Source organism: Triturus cristatus, chromosome 9, assembly GCF_964204655.1.
Source record: "Triturus cristatus chromosome 9, aTriCri1.1, whole genome shotgun sequence".
Lineage (NCBI taxonomy): Eukaryota > Metazoa > Chordata > Amphibia > Caudata > Salamandridae > Triturus > Triturus cristatus.
In genome coordinates, this window is record NC_140592.1 from 1,266,279,765 (window position 1) to 1,266,299,717 (window position 19,953).

General features: G+C 46.3%; 1 protein-coding gene across 3 annotated transcripts in view; it reads left to right on the forward strand.

Annotated features, from left to right (window-relative positions):
• AKAP6 (A-kinase anchoring protein 6) overlaps positions 1 to 19,953 on the forward strand; it is a 799,841-nt gene that overhangs the window by 310,266 nt on the left and 469,622 nt on the right. For all 3 annotated transcript variants that reach the window (XM_085627414.1, XM_085627413.1, XM_085627415.1), the window contains 2 exons: positions 1,912 to 2,163; positions 8,316 to 10,058. In XM_085627414.1, coding sequence (XP_085483540.1) covers positions 1,912 to 2,163; positions 8,316 to 10,058 — 1,995 coding nt within the window. The remainder of the gene's footprint in view (positions 1 to 1,911; positions 2,164 to 8,315; positions 10,059 to 19,953) is intronic.

A 19,953-nucleotide genomic window follows, 5' to 3' on the forward strand; every position in this document is an offset into this window, starting at 1 on the left:
TTTTTCCCTCCTTTCGCTCCACTTGTACATTTGCAATTTTTCCTGTTTTATATCTCTTATGTAACTCTTGTAATTCAAAGTCCTTATTTAACGCAACTGGTTCTTTTGTAAAGCGCTCTGACACCTTTGGGTAATGTTCGCGCTATACATACAATCGCATTAAATAAAATAAAACAAGTAACGCAGAAGGCCACACAAACCCCTTAGTCCTCAATCCTCTTCTGGACTTGCAGCCTTCTGCATTAGGGGCACCCCCAGATCTACAGGGCACACTCACACCAGTAACGCAGAAGGCCACAAGAACCCCTTAGTCCTCAATCCTCTCCTGGCCTTGCAGCCTTGTGTATTAAGGGCACCCCCAGATCTACAGGTCACACGAGTAACGCAGAAGGTCACAAGAGCCCCTCTGTTCTCTCCTGGCATTGCAGCCTTCTGCATTAGGGGCACCCCCAGATCTACAGGGCACACTCACACGAGTAACACAGAAGGTCACAAGAACCCCCGAGTCCTCAGTCCTCTCCTGGCCTTGCAGCATTGTGCATTAGGAGCACCCCAAGATCTACAGGGCACACAAGTAACGCAGAAGGCCACAAGAACCCCTTAGTCCTCAATCCTTTCCTGGCCTTGCAGCCTTGTGTATTAAGGGCACCCCCAGATCTACAGGTCACACGAGTAACGCAGAAGGTCACAAGAGCCCCTCTGTTCTCTCCTGGCCTTGCAGCCTTCTGCATTAGGGGCACCCCCAGATCTACAGGGCACACTCACACGAGTAACACAGAAGGTCACAAGAACCCCGGAGTCCTCAGTCCTCTCCTGGCCTTGCAGCATTGTGCATTAGGAGCACCCCCAGATCTACAGGGCACACAAGTAACGCAGAAGGTCACAGGAACCCCACAGTCCTCAATTCTCTTCTTGCCTTGCCTCGTGCATTAGGGGCACCCCAGATCTACAGAGCACACTCCTAAGCCTCCTACCAAGCATTTTAGGGAAACACCACAATTTGCATATGATGCGGAAGAGCTCAAATTCAGAATGGAATAGGGGTGGGCGTATCTGGCGTAATTCACTCTAGCGGAAGTACTTCAAAATTACGGAATTATGCACAATTGTGTGAGAAGTGTAATCCAGCATTTAGTACTATTTTCTTAGTGCAAATTACACCCTTGTGACCAAAGTTGTACCAAGGATACATTTTGAGCTAATAAAATTCTGCTGGACATAAACAGCAGTAGCAGCATCTCGCTCGCTCTTAGTACGTCGTTCTTGTGCTCCTGCGATAGGATTTTTGCCATAATTTACTCTTAATTATTCAAGATGGCGTAATCACGTAATTTCAGTAATTTCGCATTACAAGAGTAATGCTTGATTACTGAAATTACACCAGCGTAATTACAATCCATTCCAGGTCCAGAAAGGAACTGATAAAGGTTGCGTTACGCAAAGACCACGTAACTAGCCTTCTTTTAAATTTAATTTTTTTAGCTTTTGCCTCCCTCCCCGATACCCAGAGTGCGCTCCATAGTGAACAATGCCACCAGCTCCCACAGTGGGACTCATGTGAACAACCTGTTTAATCTCTACACTTGTGCCATCTGTGAGAAAATGATGAAAGAACAGAGGACAACCCAAGAACAGCACAGGGAAAATAGAATTCCCCATTACTGCTGCGAGGTTGTTAAGTGACTCAGTCGGTGCAGCTCATGCTGCAGAGATCAGTGTGCCACAGGTTCAAATCCTGGCAAGGGTGACTCTGCCTGGAATCCTTTCCAAACTCAACAAATGAGTACCACTGAGGTGTGGAAGGGTTCTCACATTTAAACACAGGTAGAAGTTGTGGTGTAGGATATGCTCTGTGTGAGTGGAAGTATTTATATGGCCTCTCTCTCTCCCTCTCTCTCTCTCTCTCTGCAGGACATCTGTGAGGACATCTCCGACCATGTGGAGCAGATCCATGCCCTCTTGGAGACTGAGTTCTCGCTGAAGCTTCTGTCCTACTCAGTGAGCGTCATTGTGGACATCCACAGCGTGCAGCTGCTGTGGCACCAGCTGCGCGTGTCGGTGCTGGTTCTGCGCGAACGCATCCTACGCGGACTGCAGGACAGCAACGGGAACTACACCCGTCAGACGGATATCCTGCAAGCCTTCTCCGCAGAGCCCACAGAGGTATGCATCCGGGATCGCTAGGGTGAAGAACTGCGTTAGGGATGGAGTAACTGGTGGGATGGGTAGTGGTGGTGAGAGATTGAGTAGAATTGATGGCCAGTCGGTGAGAGCGGAGGTATGACCTGTGCAAACATAATGGGGTGGAGTCACACATGCACCAAACACAAGCAAGGTAAGAACAGCTTGACCAAGGAAGGTGGAACTGACCAATTCAGGGGTAGCGAGCTATGAACCCTACTGAGAGGAAGGGAGCCTGAGGCATTGGACTGCTAATTATATCTTGAATTAACCAAGACCTTTTTGTTTTTATTAAATGTCTATCTCTTTCTGTCTCTCTCTCTCTCTCTCTCTCTCTCTCTGTCTCTATCTATCTATCGTCTGGCTTCACGGTGGGTGACCGCATTCTGCTCTTTACAAGGAACACATCTGCTCACAAAGTAGTTGTGTTCAGCGCCAGGGACTACTGGGGCAATGTTTGCTTTTTTGAGACCAAACAATATTTTTGCTTTTTTGTCAATGTTTGTTATAATGGGGAGGCTGCAGCAACTCCCACAGCAATAACGTTTTACAGAAACCATTTCAAAACAAGAAACACGATGACAAAACCAAAAGGCTGACTACCAATGTAAGACCTATTGGCCTTGCCAATGCTTCTTTATTTCAAGTTTTTCATGAACTTCTTGAAACTGCTTCAACTGATTTTCCATTATGAATTGTATTTGGGACATACTGGCATGCATCGGCCCATTTTACAAGATTATGCTTCCAAGAAATGGTACCTAACATTTAACAGTAGTTTAGAAAACTATTCCCTAGTTGCATTTTTTTGTGGACATTTTATTTTGTAAGCAAAGAACCTTCACTCTTGCTTTAAAGTTTCCGCACATATTTGCATCGTATCAGAGAGCATTCTGGGAGCATTGTACGCAGCCTCATGTTGTCCAACGTTGCAGACGTGTGCACACATTTATACTGGAACTGTTGTCGGTACTGCAGCCCGAGCTTTCAACATGCCCTTAAAGTGTTCACTCTAATAATAAAGGCTTTGCATCAATGAACCATAAGTACAGGTTCGAGCAGTAGGAACAAATGGGCACAAATATTACCTCAACTGCCGACAATGCCCTTCCCTGATCCATAATGTGGTGCTGTGAACTTGCAGCCAGAGGGGAGTGTGCTGCAGGGGGTTGGGCCGACCTGTCCCAAGGACAAAATACACATGAACACTTGTTGTCCTTGACCCTAAACAAAATGTCCTCAGTGGCGGGAATTCCACACCCCTGCTTGTGATTTTCCTACAGCAGTGTAGGTTTACAGTGCAGTTGCAGTGTACAATTTTAGAGCTCATCCTGTACTCCCACAGCAATGTGATTTTTCTGAGCTGTGTATCTGGCCCTGTGAAGGAGTGTGAATTTACCGCTGAGGTATACCACCCTGCTGGAGGTATACCACCCTGCTGGAGGTATTCCACCCTGCTCTGTAATATGGAACCTCCTGCTGCAGTGTGTTTGCGGATCAGGGTATTGTGGCTCAGTTTGTAGTGTGAGTTTACAGGACCGGGTATTATGGCTCTGTTTGCAGTGTGAATTTCAGGACAAAGGTACTATGGTTCAGTTTGCTGTGTGAGTTTACAGGACAGGGTACTATGGCTCTGTTTGCAGTGTGAGTTTACAGGACAGGGTTCTATGGCTCTGTTTGCAGTGTGAGTTTACAGAACAGGGTTCCATGGCTCAGTTTGCAGTGTGAGTTTACAGGACAGGGTATTATGGCTCTGTTTGCAGTGTGAGTTTACAGGACAGAGTATTATGACTCTGTTTGCAGTGTGAGTTTACAGGATAGGGTACTATGGCTTTGTTTGCAGTGTGCGTTTACAGGACAGGGAACTATGGCTTTGTTTGCAGTGTGAGTTTACAGGACAGGGAACTATGGCTTTGTTTGCAGTGTGAGTTTACAGGACAGGCTACTATGGCTTTGTTTACAGTGTGAGTTTACAGGACAGGGTACTATGGCTTTGTTTGCAGTGTGAATGCACAGGACAGGCTACTATGGCTCAGTTTGCAGTGTGCGTTTACAGGACAGGGTTCTATGGCTCAGTTTGCAGTGTGAGTTTACAGGACAGGGTATTATGGCTCTGTTTGCAGTGTGAGTTTACAGGACAGGGTACTATGGCTTTGTTTGCAGTGTGAATGTACAGGACAGGGTTCTATGGCTCAGTTTTCAGTGTGCATTTACAGGACCGGGTTCTATGGCTCAGTTTGCAGTGTGAGTTATCAGGACAGGGTATTATGGCTCTGTTTGCAGTGTGAATTTCAGGACAAAGGTACTGTGCTTGAGTTTGCTGTGTGAGTTTACAGGACAGGGTACTTTGGCTGAGTTTGCAGTGTGTGTTTACAGGACAGTGAACTATGGCTCTTTTTGCAGTGTGAGTTTACAAGACAGGACACTATGGCTCTGTTTGCAGTGTGAGTTTACAGGACAGGATACCTTAGCTCTGTTTGCAGTGTGAATTTACAGGACATGATACTATGGCTCTGTTTGCTGTGTGAGTTTACAGGACTGGGAACTATGGCTCTGTTTGCAGTGTGAGTTTACAGGACATGGTACTATGACTCTGTTTGCAGTGTGAGTTTACAGGACCGGGAACTATGGCTCTGTTTGCAGTGTGAGTTTACAGGACCGGATACTATGGCTCAGTTTGCAGTGTGAGTTTACAGGACAGGATACTATGGCTCAGTTTGCAGTGTGCGTTTACAGGACAGGGAACTATGGCTCTGTTTGCAGTGTGAGTTTACAGGACAGGATACTATGGCTCAGATTGCAGTGTGAGTTTACAGGACAGGATACTGTGGCTCAGTTTGCAGTGTGCGTTTACAGGACATGGAACTATAGCTCTGTTTGCAGTGTGATTGTACTGAGCAGGCTATTGTGGTTCTCTTTGCAGTGGGAGTTTACAGGTCGTGCTAAGGCAATTCCCAATCTAGTGAGACTTTACAGGAAGAAATGAAGGATGTTGGCGAAGTTTTGGTTTACAGATCGTCATTATGCCGTCCCCTGTCCGTGAGTTTACAGAGCCTTTTGATGCCACTCCAGCTGCAGTGTGATTTTACTGAGCAATGTATTGTAGCCCCCTTTGCTGTCTGATCTTATAAAGCAGCATGTAACGGCTACTCTCGCAGTGTTCATTAACCTGAAGGTTGTAGTAGAGGCTGGACTCCACCCAGGAGGGTTTCAAATCTCCCATTGTAGTCTGAGTTCTTTGCACAGTACCCTGACTTCTACTTCAGTGTGAGTTTGCAAAGCAGGGTATTGTGCCCCCAATGCAGTGTAAGGTTACATAACAGAGTGCCCTGCCTCCTGTGGGTGCATGTGTTTAAAGAGCAGCTTAATGCAGCTATGCAGCTATGTCTGCAGTTTGTGTTTACAGAGCAGGGTATTATGTGTCAGACAGCAGGGGAAGTGTACAGAGCAGATTATTGTTTCTGACTTTGCATTGTGAGTTTACAGAGCAGTGTATAATGCTTCCAGCTGCAGTGTGAGTTTACAGAGCAGTTATTGTGGCTACCACTGCAGTGTGCGTTTACAGAGCAGTTATTGTGGCTACCACTGCAGTGTGAGTTTGCAGAGCAGTTATTGTGGCTACCACTGCAGTGTGCGTTTACAGAGCAGTTATTGTGGCTACCACTGCAGTGTGAGTTTACAGAGCAGTTATTGTGGCTACCACTGCAGTGTGAGTTTACAGAGCAGTTATTGTGGCTACCACTGCAGTGTGAGTTTACACAGCAAGGTACTGTGGTGTCTGTGCAGTGTGTGCCTTACAGATGAGGATATCATGCAGTCCACTGTAGTGTGAGTTTACAGAATAGGTTTATGTAGCTATGCCAGCAGTGTGAGTTTACAAATCATGGTATAATGCAGTGTGAGTTTACAGAGCAGGTTAATGCAGCTACATATGATAGATCTGCAGTGTGTGCTTACAGAGCAGGTTAATTCAGCTATTTCTGCAGTGTGTGTTTACAGAGCAAAGTATGGTGCATCCCGCTATAGTGCGAGTTTACCGGGCAGGTTAATGCAGCTCCATCTGGTAGATCTGCAGTGTGTGTTTACAGAGCATGGTATCATGACTCCCTCTGCAGTCTGGGTTTACAGAGCCAGTCATCATGGCTACCTATGCATTGTAAGTTTACAGAGCAGGTTAATGCAGCTATGTCTGGAGTGTGTGTTTACACAGCAGGTTATCATGCAGCCTGCTACAGTGTGAGTTTGCAGAGCAGGTTAATGCAGCTGTGAATGCAATGTGTGTTTACAGCGCAGGGTATCATGCATCCCACTGCAGTGTGAGTTTATAGAGCATGGTATCATGAATCCCTCCACAGTCTGGGTTTACAGAGCAGGTTAATGCAGCTACAGCTGCATTGCAAGTTTACAAAGTAGGGTATAGTGTATTCCGCTATAATGTGAGTTTGCACAGCCAGTCGTCATGGCTACCTCTGCATTGCAAGTGTACAGAACAGGTTAATGCAGCTATTTCTGCAGTGTGTTTACAGAGCAGGGTATGGTGCATACCACTACAGTGCGAGTTTACAGAGCAGGTTAATGCAGCTATGTCTACAGTATGTGTTTACAGAGCATTGTATTATGCATCCTGCTGCAGTGTGAGTGCCTCTACATTGTGAGTAAGCAGAGCAGTGAATGATGCATCCTCTTACAGTGTGAATTTACAGAGAAGTTATTTGGATATCACTGTATAGAGAGTTTACACAGCAGGATAATGCAGCTATGTCTGCACTATGTGTTTACAGAGCATTGTTTTCATGCAGAGGCCTGGGCGAAGTTCCGCTATGCAGAACGCCATGAAGTGACCCAAAAACTCTGCTGCGCTGCGTGGGGTTCCGCCACGCCAGTGGCGGAGTGAATTAGGTTGCGCCGTTCGTGCTGATTTTTAGCACCTTGTGTTTGTCCGGCACTGGAAAATCAGCACAAACTGCACCATTCGCTGCGCATGAGGGCGCGGCTTCTTTCTGCCGCTCGAGTAGATGTTCAGCTGCAGCTTCCTCAGTAAACTCACACTGGAGGAGGATTAATCATACACTGCTCTGTATACTCACAATGACCTACTCTTAAACGTACACCGTAGCAGGATGCAGGATTAGGCCTGGGCATAAAATTCCGCTCCACTCGCAGAGATTTTCCCACTCCGTGCTCTTCGTAGCACGCGGAGTTCTGAAAAACTCCGCTCCACGTAGTGGAATTTTTTCTTCTTTCGTGCTCTCCAACGTTAAATTGGTGAGTGCAAGCAAGGAAAATCTTACTCCTAACCACCTCCCGGTGAGATTTCTCCAACAGGGCAGTCACGGATGGGCGTGAGTAGGTCACTGTGGCTACCTCTGCATTGTGAGTTTACAGAGCAGTGTATGATTAATTCTCCTACAGTGGGAGTTTACAGCGCAGGTCACTGTGGCTACCTCTGCATTGTGAGTTTACAGAGCAGTGTATGATTAATTCTCCTACAGTGGGAGTTTACAGCGCAGGTCACTGTGGCTACCTCTGCATTGTTAGTTTACAGAGCAGTGTATGATTTATTCTCCTACAGTGGGAGTTTACAGCGCGGGTCACTGTGGCTACCTCATTGTGAGTATACAGAGCAGTGTATGATTTATTCTCCTACAGTGTGAGTTTACAGAGCAGGTCACTGTGGCTACCTCTGCATTGTGAGTTTACAGAGCAGTGTATGATTAATTCTCCTACAGTGGGAGTTTACAGAGCAGGTCACTGTGGCTACCTCATTGTGAGTATACAGAGCCGTGTATGATTAATTCTCCTACAGTGGGAGTTTACAGCGCAGGTCACTGTGGCTACCTCTGCATTGTGAGTTTACAGAGCAGTGTATGATTAATCCTCCTACAGTGTGAGTTTACAGAGCAGGTCACTGTGGCTACCTCTGCATTGTGAGTATACAGAGCAGTGTATGATTAATCCTCCTACAGTGTGAGTTTACAGAGCAGGTCACTGTGGCTACCACTGCATTAAGAGTTTCCAAAGGTGGCTACTAGGGTCGGGCTCCTCCCTCCGCAGCCTGAGTGTGTAGCGCAGGGTACGTTGCCTCCGAGCCCATTGCAAGCGTTCTGCTTCACCGTGGTTTCTTTCTCTTCCAGGACCGCCTTGACGCGCTCACTGAAGTAGACGACTCAGGACAACTCACCATACGATGCTCCCAGAACTACCTCTCCTTAGACTGCGGCATCACAGCCTTTGAACTTTCAGACTACAGCCCCAGTGAGGAGCTACTCAACGGCGGTGTGGGCGAGGTGGCCACCGGGCTGGAGAGGGCCCCAGACCTGTGGGCCTGCACTGAGATGGAGCAGGATGTCCCAGACTTGGTGAAGAATGTAGGCTTGTTGACTGTTGTGACAAACACTGTTGACGTGGAGGTGCCTGAGAAGCCTTCAGCAGGAGGTCTGAGCGGGAACGGGGGCATCAAAGACTCTGGTACATCAAGCGTTCTTCCATCATTACCCGTGGGGTCATTTTTAGGTATTGAGGGGGCACCACATGCCACAGGTGGAGTAGCTGCTGGGTCCGATGCACCCTGTTCTCTTGTTGCCAGTGTTGAACCCCGATGCAGGACCTCTCATCACTGTGAGAGCGCCCCTCCCAAGAGACCAATCAGAGACTGTTTCAACTACAACGAGGACTCACCCACGCAGCCCACCATGCCCAAGAGGGGTTTATTTCTAGAAGATGTGGAAGCCTCAGACAGCAGGACAAAGACCACAGGGCGGTCAGCCAGCTCTCTACTCGCCTCGAAGACCGAGTTGAGCCGTAGTTCTCCTTCACTATTAGATGCCCCAGATCGGTCCAAGCTCTGTCTGCCCCTGAGGGCATCTTACTGCAATGGTTCATCTGGCATTAGCCAGTCGTTCAACTGCTTGTTCAGAACAGGAGATCAAAGATTGGAGGAGAAGACCAAGAAGTCCCACAAAATCACCAATCCCCATCCCGGAGAACATGCTGCCTGTGTACGTCCGAATGGAAAGCTGCAGCAGAAGACGCTTGATGGGAAAGAGGGAGCTACGTGCCAAGCAAGGACAAATGTGTCTGCCTCATCCCCATTGTGGCAGGACAGTGCACACAGAGAAAGGGATTTGGTGCCAGCTGCTGGGCCCTCATGGACCTACCAGCCAGTTGATGACCATGACATTGTGCCCCACCCTGAGCCCTTGACCGTTCAGACCCACGACCTCCCAGCCTCACAGTCCCACATCAAACTAGAGGAAGCGGCCCTCCCTCCCAGCAGCCTGAGGAGCTGGTCCTCCGGAGACTCTGGAACCTGGAACTGCTCCCCCTCTGCTCTGCAGGATGGCAGGGCCAAGGATGGCTCCTCGTCGGTGAGCGGCGAGAGTACTACTGGCAAGCAGGTGGGTGCCTGGTACGGGTCCGACGAGTATCTAGCCCTACCTTCGCACCTCAAGCAGACGGAGGTGCTGGCTCTCAAGCTGGAGAACTTGGCTAGGCTGGTGCCACCCAGCTCCAGCGGGGAGGCCATCCAGAACATTGACGACTGGGAGCTGTCGGAGATGAACTCAGACTCCGAGATGTACCCCATTTTCCCCCTCCGCAAGAAGCAGCACAGGCTGGGCCGCACCTCGCCCAGCTCTTCCAGTGACATGGCCCCATCTCTGGACGACAGTATTGAGTCGGGGCCTCTTAGTGACATTTTCTCTGACGAGGACCTCTTCGTGCCATCGCCTGGACCCAAAAAGTCTGATCCCTCTGGTCTGGAGGACACATCAAACCACCTGGGACTGCCAACAGCCAGCAAAACCAGCCTCATCCAAGAACTGGTGCAGGACATCAGGCACCAGGAGAACGTTGAGGCGGTCTGGGATAAAATCGAGGTAAGAGCTTCCCTGTAAAGATGCAGGTCTTGATTTCCATGGCTTTATATCGGCATCAGAGCCAATAGTTTGATGAAGTCGATATTAAAATGTTGGCAACTTATAAGGAGGTTACAATGCGCTTCCTAAAAATAGCGATTCAAGAGTTAGATTCCAGCCAAAGGCTCACTATTCGAGACAGCTGTGTGGAGCAGAAGACTTCAGAAGCAACATTGGCCTCATCAGAGTGGCTTCGTTTCCATAGATCTGGCTTTACACCATGCCTAAAATAAGAGTAATGTTTTAGGTACATTTTACAATCTTATTAGGAACAGATTAATTGCGGCGGGGTCTTACGAACAGATTTGAAAATAAAAATGTATCTTCTGGTAGCATTGGAGAAAGTTGAGATGTTTGGGGGTGTCCAGGGTATTTATCTCAAAGTGGATTTCTCATGGAAGGCTTAAGCTGGTTGAAGGGGGAGATACTATCATGGACACTGGTAAAGAGTTGAATGCCACTTTATCATGCTTGCCATGTCAACCTGACTAAATATGACATCTCCAGTGCCATCCACCACTACATGCAGAGAAGACATGCAGAGAAGTGTAGATGTGCTCCTCCTCCCTACATCTCTTCTTATGTCATCAAGGTGAAGATCTCTTCTTAAGTCATCGAGGTGAAGACATGCAGGGAAGTGTAGATGTGCTCCTCCTCCCTACATCTCTTCTTACGTCATCGAGGTGAAGACATGCAGGGAAGTGTAGATGTGCTCCTCCTCCCTACATCTCTTCTTACGTCATCGAGGTGAAGACATGCAGGGAAGTGTAGAGGTGCTGCTCTTCCCTCCATCTCTTCTTACGTCATCAAGGTGAAGACATGCAGGGAAGTGTAGAGGTGCTCTTCCTCCCTACATCTCTTCTTACGTCATCAAGGTGAAGATCTCTTCTTACGTCATCGAGGTGAAGACATGCAGGGAAGTGTAGAGGTGCTCCTCCTCCCTACATCTCTTCTTACGTCATCAAGGTGAAGATCTCTTCTTACGTCATCGAGGTGAAGACATGCCGGGAAGTGTAGATGTGCTCCTCCTCCCTCCATCTCTTCTTACGTCATCAAGGTGAAGACATGCAGGGAAGTGTAGAGGTGCTGCTCTTCCCTCCACATCTTCTTCCCTTGACCATATTGAGTTGTTTGCAGGGCGGTATTTCAAACCCCATAGAGTGAAAGAACACAGAGACCAAGCTCCATCACCAAGGCTTGTGTCCTAAGGAAGCTTGTGATGAATCCATGATCTCCTTGGAGTATTTGATCTGTAATGTAAACAACAAAAGTGTGCCTTCTTGTGAGAAGAGCTGGCTTGGAGAATCTCACTAGATTCTTTAGAAAGCCCTCACTCACCAACCTGGTTGGTGACCTGCTTCATCATAGGGCCCCACCAGGAGAGGCCGAGTGCCTCCCCGGTGTGCTTCAACGCCAGAATTACTGCGGAGCAGGTTTTTTGATTGGGTGACAAGTGAAAGTGATAGGGATAGTGTGGTGGTTAAAGATGTCAAGATTGTGTCCAAAAATGACACACTTAAAACCGGGATGTGGGATGAAAAACTGAATAAATTGTTCAGCTATATCCCATTGTGTAGGGTCGACATGTTTCAGTCTGAATTATGCTATTTGCCAGGCATTCTTCAGGACCAACAGAGGTGTACCTCGGCGGTATGGGCGCGCTAAGGCCCACCCTAACCAGAGGACGTGAATGTGAAAAATTTAAAATTAAAATTTAAAATTGCAATCCTATTATTCAGGGGTTGCTCTGTTTAGAGAAACCAAATTGCATCTGCAACAGGAAAGAGAACAATGACAAACTCACAGAGAGAAGACCATTATTACTCATGTCCCGCCGTTGCGGTCACAGAGTTCTCATGCTCTGGTGCTCTTCTCAGTGCACTTACAACGTAGCTCAAAGAGAAAAAGTGTACTATGGTGAGTAGTATAGTGCACTTAAGTTCACAGTTAACGATCTTGGCAGCTCAAATTGTAGAGGTACTTCAAGTGTAGCGCTATTTCACCTGCACGCCTACTAGGGCGTTTAGCGTATTAATAATTATTGTGGACAACGCTATTCGATTTATAAGGAATAAGCCGGTGTGATTTAGCAAGTGTCCTTCAAACGACACACAAAAAACAAAAAGCACACAAAACATAAAATGTCTCACATGAGGTGTAATAATGTCTCACTCCATGGGTCTCGGAAGGGGGGTGGTGGCAAGTTGGCACACCCTGTGGGTAAAAAGAGGGGAAAAGAAGAAAGGGAAATCAATACTGTATCCCCCTGACACACAGGTTACTTATCTTGTGTAGATGCGCTCCACTCACGCCGTCAATGCCAGGCACCCGCTCAGTACCTGCAGCAACCCTTGTAAACCGGACCCCGTAGATGGTTGTTCCGGTATTCCTTGTGGAGTAATAAAGGAGTGTGCAGACCCATAGGACACCACCCAGGTGAGGCCGTGGGCGTGTCTACGCGCACCCTAGTGTCTGCGTGCGGGACGCTGCATCCGACTTGGGCCAATCTTGGGGCGTGTATTAGATCTTCAGGAGTGCTCGGCCAATCAGTGTGACGAGCAGAATTTCCTGCCCGGCGTGCAGCCAAAAAACGACTAGACCGTAGGGGTGTCGGTCTTAGTTGGGAAAACTTTATTGATGCACTATGTAAGTCTGGCAACAATAGTTTTAGCATATGTTACACTACTAAAGGAAATTCCCAATGCGGTGGTTAATAGCGAAAAGGATGTCGATAGTTGGACGGCGATCTTAATAAAAATGAAACGGTTAACAAAACAAGGAGGCATAAATTAATTCTTGATGCCCCCAAAAGGTGGGTAGAGGAAAAAATCTGTCAGTACAGAAAGCAGGAATATGGGGGGTTGTTTAAAAGAAGCCATGTAGTATGGTAGAGAGACCTGTCAAGCTCACATCCCTAAGTTGGAATAAACCAGGAGGTAAGAGAAGTGGTAAACACTGCTGACAGAGAAGCAAAGTGTCAGAGGAACATAGAGATTCTGTTGTCCAGTCCTTCATTATGGGATAGAAGGCTAAAGACATGGTGGTCATATTTAGCAAAGGAACACAGTATCGGAGGAAAGAGTTACTAACGTCGTAATAGACTATAGACAGAGGGGAGGAACCAGGGGAACCCATAGGCAAAACTCAAAACTATTCACAACCAATGTGGCCACCCTGCCCTACACCTGGGGGGCGGGATACTTCCCATGCATTTCCAACAGCCCCAATTTCCAATGATGGGCTGGAATCTGGCCTACATGCATGCACCACAATGCTATCAAAATTCTTATTGGCCCCCTGTTTTAGAGAGAGGCTGGAGAGGGAGGGGCAAGAGAAGAGGGCAAAACCAGGTCCGGTGGAAGCAGTAGGACCCTGTGGGAAACCACACATGCAGCAAGGCCCAACAGGCGGGCACAGGCACTCAGGGACTCTAATCACAAATCTCTCTGACATAACGTTATCCCCCATCGAAACACAAGTCCTGGAAAAGGGCCTTGGTTTTGTGCCAACTGCCCGGCTAGATAAGTTCAGGCTACACTGCGAGTTGGCAGACTTCTTTAGAAGCTCAAACTGAAAGCCTTTTGAGGGTAAGGAACCTAATAAACCACACGAAAATTCAGGAGACACCGGTTTAAGGTTAAAATCATCCTTTACCCCTCCACCATATTCAGTGCCAGCAGAAATTGCAGCCTTTGAGCAGGCTGTTTCACATGAAATAGAGGCCTTCGAAGAGCCCACTACATTCAAAAACCTAAGTCCCCTTGAATTCCAGGCTCTTCAAGTTCTTCAAGCTAATACTGCAATTACCATAAAACCAGTGGCTAAAGTTGGGGATGTAGTTATCCATAACACATTGGACTACGATAGGGTATGCAAAACCCTCCTGGATGACAGGGAAAAACTATACCCCTCTAACCACAGACCCTTCCCCTGAATTGAAGACACGGATCATGAACATGGTAAGAGAGGCAGAAGAAAATGGCCATATCACGAAACACGAAGCGGAGTTCCTGACAGCGGGTGATAACATGATACTCTTTTTTTTACACGTTACCGAAAACGCATAAAAACAAAATACCCCCACCTGGATGGCCCATCGTGTCAGGTATCGGGTCTTTACTCGAGCCACTGTCACGCTTTTGTGACCACTTCCTGAAACCTATAATTTACCAGACTTCAACGTACCTTAAGGATAATAAAAGCCTGCTACAACCTCTACAGGAAATGACAATTGATGATGACTCTACTATACTTGCGACCATCGACATAGAGCGTCTTTATACAAGTATTCCCCAGGACGATACCCTCAGGGTCCTGGGTGAGGCCTTAGACGGCATCAGCTGGGAATATCAGACAGCTAAGGAGGTTATTGTGGAGTGTGCCACTTTGGCCCTCAAAATTTTTTTGGGGGAAAAAAAGTTTTTGGAACATAAAGGCAACCTGTTCCTCCAAACAACTGGAACTTCGATGGGCAGCACCTTTGCCCCCAGTGTGGCGGGGCTTTACGTCCCTGATTTTGAACGTAAATGTATTCTATCTGCAGATAACCCTTATTCTTCTTCCATAGGGTTTTGGAAGAGGTATGTTGACGATGTCCTCCTAATCTGGAGAGGCCAGGAGGACATCCTCAACGACTTCCTCACTTGGATCAATACTCTTGATGTGACTCTGAAATTCACTCACACCTGTAACAAACAGGAGGTGGTTTTCCTGGATGTGGTGATTTCTAAATCTTGAAGATTTTAGGAAACAATCAACCGACCTGACCACGAGACTTAAAGATGGGGGCTACCCAGACAAAGTTCTGGAAAAAAAGCTACAAGAGAGCACGAAATCAACTAAGGGAGGCACTGCTAGAAGATAGTCCCGGGGAGCCCAATGCAACCCCCCTCACCTGTGTTACTACTTGTAGTAGTGCACGCAACATTGTTAAAAGAGCAATCCATAAACATTGGAGGAAAATAACCAGCAGTAACAGGTCATGGGAAAAACCATTGTTCTCTTTTAAAAAGGGACGGAGCCTAACGGATTCTTTAGTGCATACACGCCCACCTGTCACAAATACCCCATCTATCACAGATACATGGGGTCTACCGAAGGTTGTGGGTCATTTTTCATGCGCCAATTGTAGTGTTTGCCATTTAACTTCACACACCAAGGTCCTCAATCTTGAACCAGGCAAAACATGGACACAGCGTGCCCTCACCAACGGCAACTCCACAAATGTGGTGTACTTGATCACATGTCTTTGCGGGTTGTGGTACGTGGGGATGACCACACGTAAGGTGAAACAAAGGCTGTGTGAACACAGAAGTAACATTCGATGTGGGAGGGCTACAACTAAACTGAGTGAACACTTCCTCCAACACAACCACACAACGAACGATTTGAGGTGGACAATCATCGAACAGTCTAGATCAGGTAAAAATATACAACAGACACTGTTCGAAAAGGAACAAAGTTGGGGCTACCGCTTGGGCACACATACACAAGGAGTTAATGGCAATATTCCCTGGGGCACAGTATTACGACGTTAGTAACTCTTTCCTCTGATACTGTGTTCCTTTGCTAAATATGACTACCATGTCTCTAGCCTCCTATCCCATAATGAAGGACCGGCCAACAGAATCTCTATGTTCCTCTGACACTTTGCTTCTCTGTCAGCAGTGTTTACCACTTCTCTTACCTCCTAGTTTATTCCAACTTAGGGATGTGAGCTTGACTGGTCTCGCTACCATACTACATGGCTTCTTTCAAACAACCCCCTATATTCCTGCTTTCTGTACTGACAGCTTTTTTCCTCTACCCACCTTTTGGGGGTGATGCAGCGCGGAGGACAAGATTTACATATTCTCCTTATGTCACAGACTCTTATTCACAACAGCTCATTCATACACTCATTCATTGGTGGGGCCCATAACACCAACACACTCGTCATTCAATCAAACTCACTCGAATCTGTACACAGGAGAAAAAGGCGCTGGACATGTGGGTACCTTATTACCCATCAGGATTCATTTGCTTTACATTATATATATATACATCTTCAGAATCCTGACCTTAACATCAAGGCACTCCACTATTTGGTCGATGGACCAATTAGTTGGACTGGTTGATGGTGAATTAGAACCTTCTAAAACACAAAGTCTAGAAATCATTTAATCTCATCATAACTTTAAAGAATCACAAACCTCATTCTTATTATTTCAATTGTTGTTTATCTAATTAATAAAATTTCTTACGTTTGCATTTATTAACAACAGTTTATAATCTCTCTAATTTTTAGTTTTATTAAAGAGAAATCAAACATTTAGAATTTAAGCATGAATGGAAGAATGCAGTTAATCAATTACCAATTGGCAAACGACGATGGCTCCAGATCAAACGGAGAGTTATCCGTATTCTCAAGTCAAACTCCCTGACAGGCTGTCTGACCCACACCGAGGGATCAAACCATCAGGCAAACTATGTGATGCACCACAAATCTCTTCTCCCAAACGCCAACAAGCCCAATGCAAACCAACACCACGAACGAGCGGGAACAAAACCAACCTGACATTAACCCAATGACAGATGAGGGGCCGTTTTTATACCCTTTTTCCCCTTACTTCATACAAAATATGGCGACATTTAGGGGCAGAGAAAATGTTCTGATTGGACAGTTCGAGGTTATCATCGGTTAATTTCATTTTTCCCCAGTGCAAACTGGTTCTTCATGGTAACTTGGCATAGGAAGGCACAAATTGCAAATGTTTCTCAGGCGAGAGCAGTGAATGTAACTTCTCAAGGTGAAAAAGTCGTATTACACGGGTTCTTTATTGTCCTTTGCGCTGTTCCCACATAGTCATCTATTGGCTGGCGATGAAATCCCCATCCTTGACAGGGAACACGATGTCAGAAGTTCAGGTCACTTGGTGATCTCCAGAGCCATCTGCGCATGCGCAGAAATCATCGCGCTCCTATGGTGGCTTCTGCTTCAGAGAACGCCATCTTGGGTACTGCGGCCTAGTAGGCCCGAATGCCAACTTAAGCAAAAATAGACATAACAGTAATTAAAATATAGAAATGAAGATGCTAATGTTTAAACCCACACTAATCCCTATATATATTAGTATTTTCCTAGCTAAAGCAACAATTAAAGCAATGATACTTATCATTCGATGATTTTAAAGCACAAACAATCACAAAGCAACATCAATCATGCAATTTTACTATTTCACAACAATCTAAGGTTAGTTTGCGTACCATTGTTAATCAATTAATTATTCTGCCATGCAATTTAGCAATTTAGTCCCACATGTATTTCGTGTTTATCAAGGTGCAAAGGTTGATTTAGAAAATGTCCACTCCAAACACATTATGCAAATTATTTTTAGAATGACTAGAAAATTAATTACATGCAAATTAGAGGAGGTATACAACATTTTGTTTTACCTGCTCCATCAGGGGCATAAAGAATTAATTTATGCTTCCTTGTCTTGTTAAGCGTTTTCTTTTTTATTAAGATCGTCGTCCAACTGTCGACGTCCTTTTCGCTATTAACCACCACATTGGGAATTTCCTTTAATGGTGTAACATATACTAAAACTATTGTTGCCAGACTTACATCGTGCATCAACAAAGTTTTTCCAACTAAGACTGACACCCCTACGGTCTAGTTGTTTTTTGGCTGCACGCCGGGCAGGAAATACTGCTAGTCGTACCGAATGGCCAAGCACTCCTGAAGATCTAATACACGCCCCGAGACTGACCAAGTCGGAGGCAGTGTCCCGCACACAGACACTATGACGCGCGTAGACACACCCACGGCCTCGCCTGGGTGGCGCCCTATGGGTCTGCACACTCCTTTATTACTCCACAAGGAATACCGGAACAACCATCTACGGGGTCCGGTTTACAAGGGTTGCTGCAGGTACTGAGCGGGTGCCTGGCATTGACAGCGTGAGTGGACACTGCGCGTCTACACAAGATAAGTAACCTGTGCATCACAGGGATACAGTATTGATTTTCCTTTCTTCTTTTCCCCTCTTTTTTTTGCACAGGGTGTGCCAACTTGCCACCACCCCCCTTCCGAGACCCATAGAGTGATAAATTATTACACCTCATGTGAGACATTTTATGTTTTGTGTGCTTTTTGTTTTTTGTGTGTCGTGTGAAGGACACTTGCTAAATCACACCGGCTTATTCCTTATAAATCGAATAGCGTTGTCCACAATAATTATTAATACGCTAAACGCCCTAGTAGGCGTGCAGGTGAAATAGCGCTATACTTGAGGTACCTCCACAATTTAAGCTGGCAAGATCGTTAACTGTGAACTTAAGTGCACTATACTACTCACCATAGTCCACTTCTGCTCTTTGAGCTACATTGTAAGTGCACTGAGAAGAGCACCAGAGCATGAGAACTCTGTGACCGCAACGGCGCGACATGAGTAATAATTGTCTTCTCTCTGTGAATTTGTCATTGTTCTCTTTTCTGTTACAGGTGCAATTTGGTTTCTCTAAACAGAGCAACCCCTGAATAATAGGATTGCAATTTTAAATTTTATTTTTCAATTTTTCACATTCACGTCCTCTGGTTAGGGCGGGCCTTAGCGCGCCCATACCGCCGAGGTACACCTCTGTTGGTCCTGAAGAATGCCTGGCAAATAGCATCATTCAGACTGAAACATGTCGACCCTACACAATGGGATATAGCTGAACAATTTATTCAGTTTTTCATCCCACATTCTGTTTTTAAGTGTGTCTGATTGGCCAACTAATAAATCATTTTTGGACACAATCTTGACATCTTTAACCACCACACTATCCCTATCATTTTCACTTGTCACCCAATCAAAAAAACCTGCTCCGCAGTAATTCTGGCGTTGAAGCACACAGGGGAGGCACTCGGCCTCTCCTGGTGGGGCCCTATGATGAAGCAGGTCACCAACTAGGTTAGTGAGTGAGGGCTTTCTAAAGAATCTAATGAGATTCTCCAAGCCTGCTCTTCTCACGAGAAGGCACACTCTTTTGTTGTTTACATCACCTTAGCTGGGGGACCAGGAGTGCTCCTTGAATTATCTTCCCTCCCTCTCCGGTTGATATTAGGTATTTGGTCTGTAGACAGGAATTTCCTTAGATTCCAACAATGTGGAAGCTCCTGCAGATGGTCAATATTTGAGAGAGATCTTATGGGGCTTTCGGTGTAAGATCTTGTAGGTTAGACCCCTGCTTCCTAGTCGTCTGTCACCTTGATCGAAAGCTGTCTAAGGGTGCGAATGACTGTTGTGATCTAGTTATGTTCATGAGAGTTCGAGATCATGCTTTTTAATCGGGAACAGCCTTTAAAGGAATTGGGCTGTTTTCTGGTGCAGTTTGCATCGCATCGCTGTAGTCCAGGTGCAAAAGTACACATGGTTGCATCACTGCTCGGAGGTCCTCAGTTGGTAGAAAGGGTATGCAGTTTTAAAAATGTTTGAGCTGGAAAAAGGTACTTTTGAACAGGTTCTTAATGGAAGCATCTAGGGTTAGATTCCTATCCATTAGGAAGCCTAGGGGTGCCGCTGGTTTTGTAACCCAAGCACAGAGGTGTACCTGGTTCTGTAACCCGACCCTAGGGGTGCCGCTGGTTCTATAACCCAATCCTAAAGGTGAAGCTGGTTCTATAACCCAATCATAAAGGTGTAGCTGGTTCTGTAACCCAATCCTAAAGGCGCATCTGATTCTATAACCCAATCATAGGGGTGTAGCTGGTTCTATAACCCAATCCTAAAGGTGTAGATGGTTCTATAACCCAAACATAGGGGTGTAGCTGAATATATGAACCAATCCTAGGGGAATAGATGGTTCTATTACCCAAGCCTAGAGATGTAGC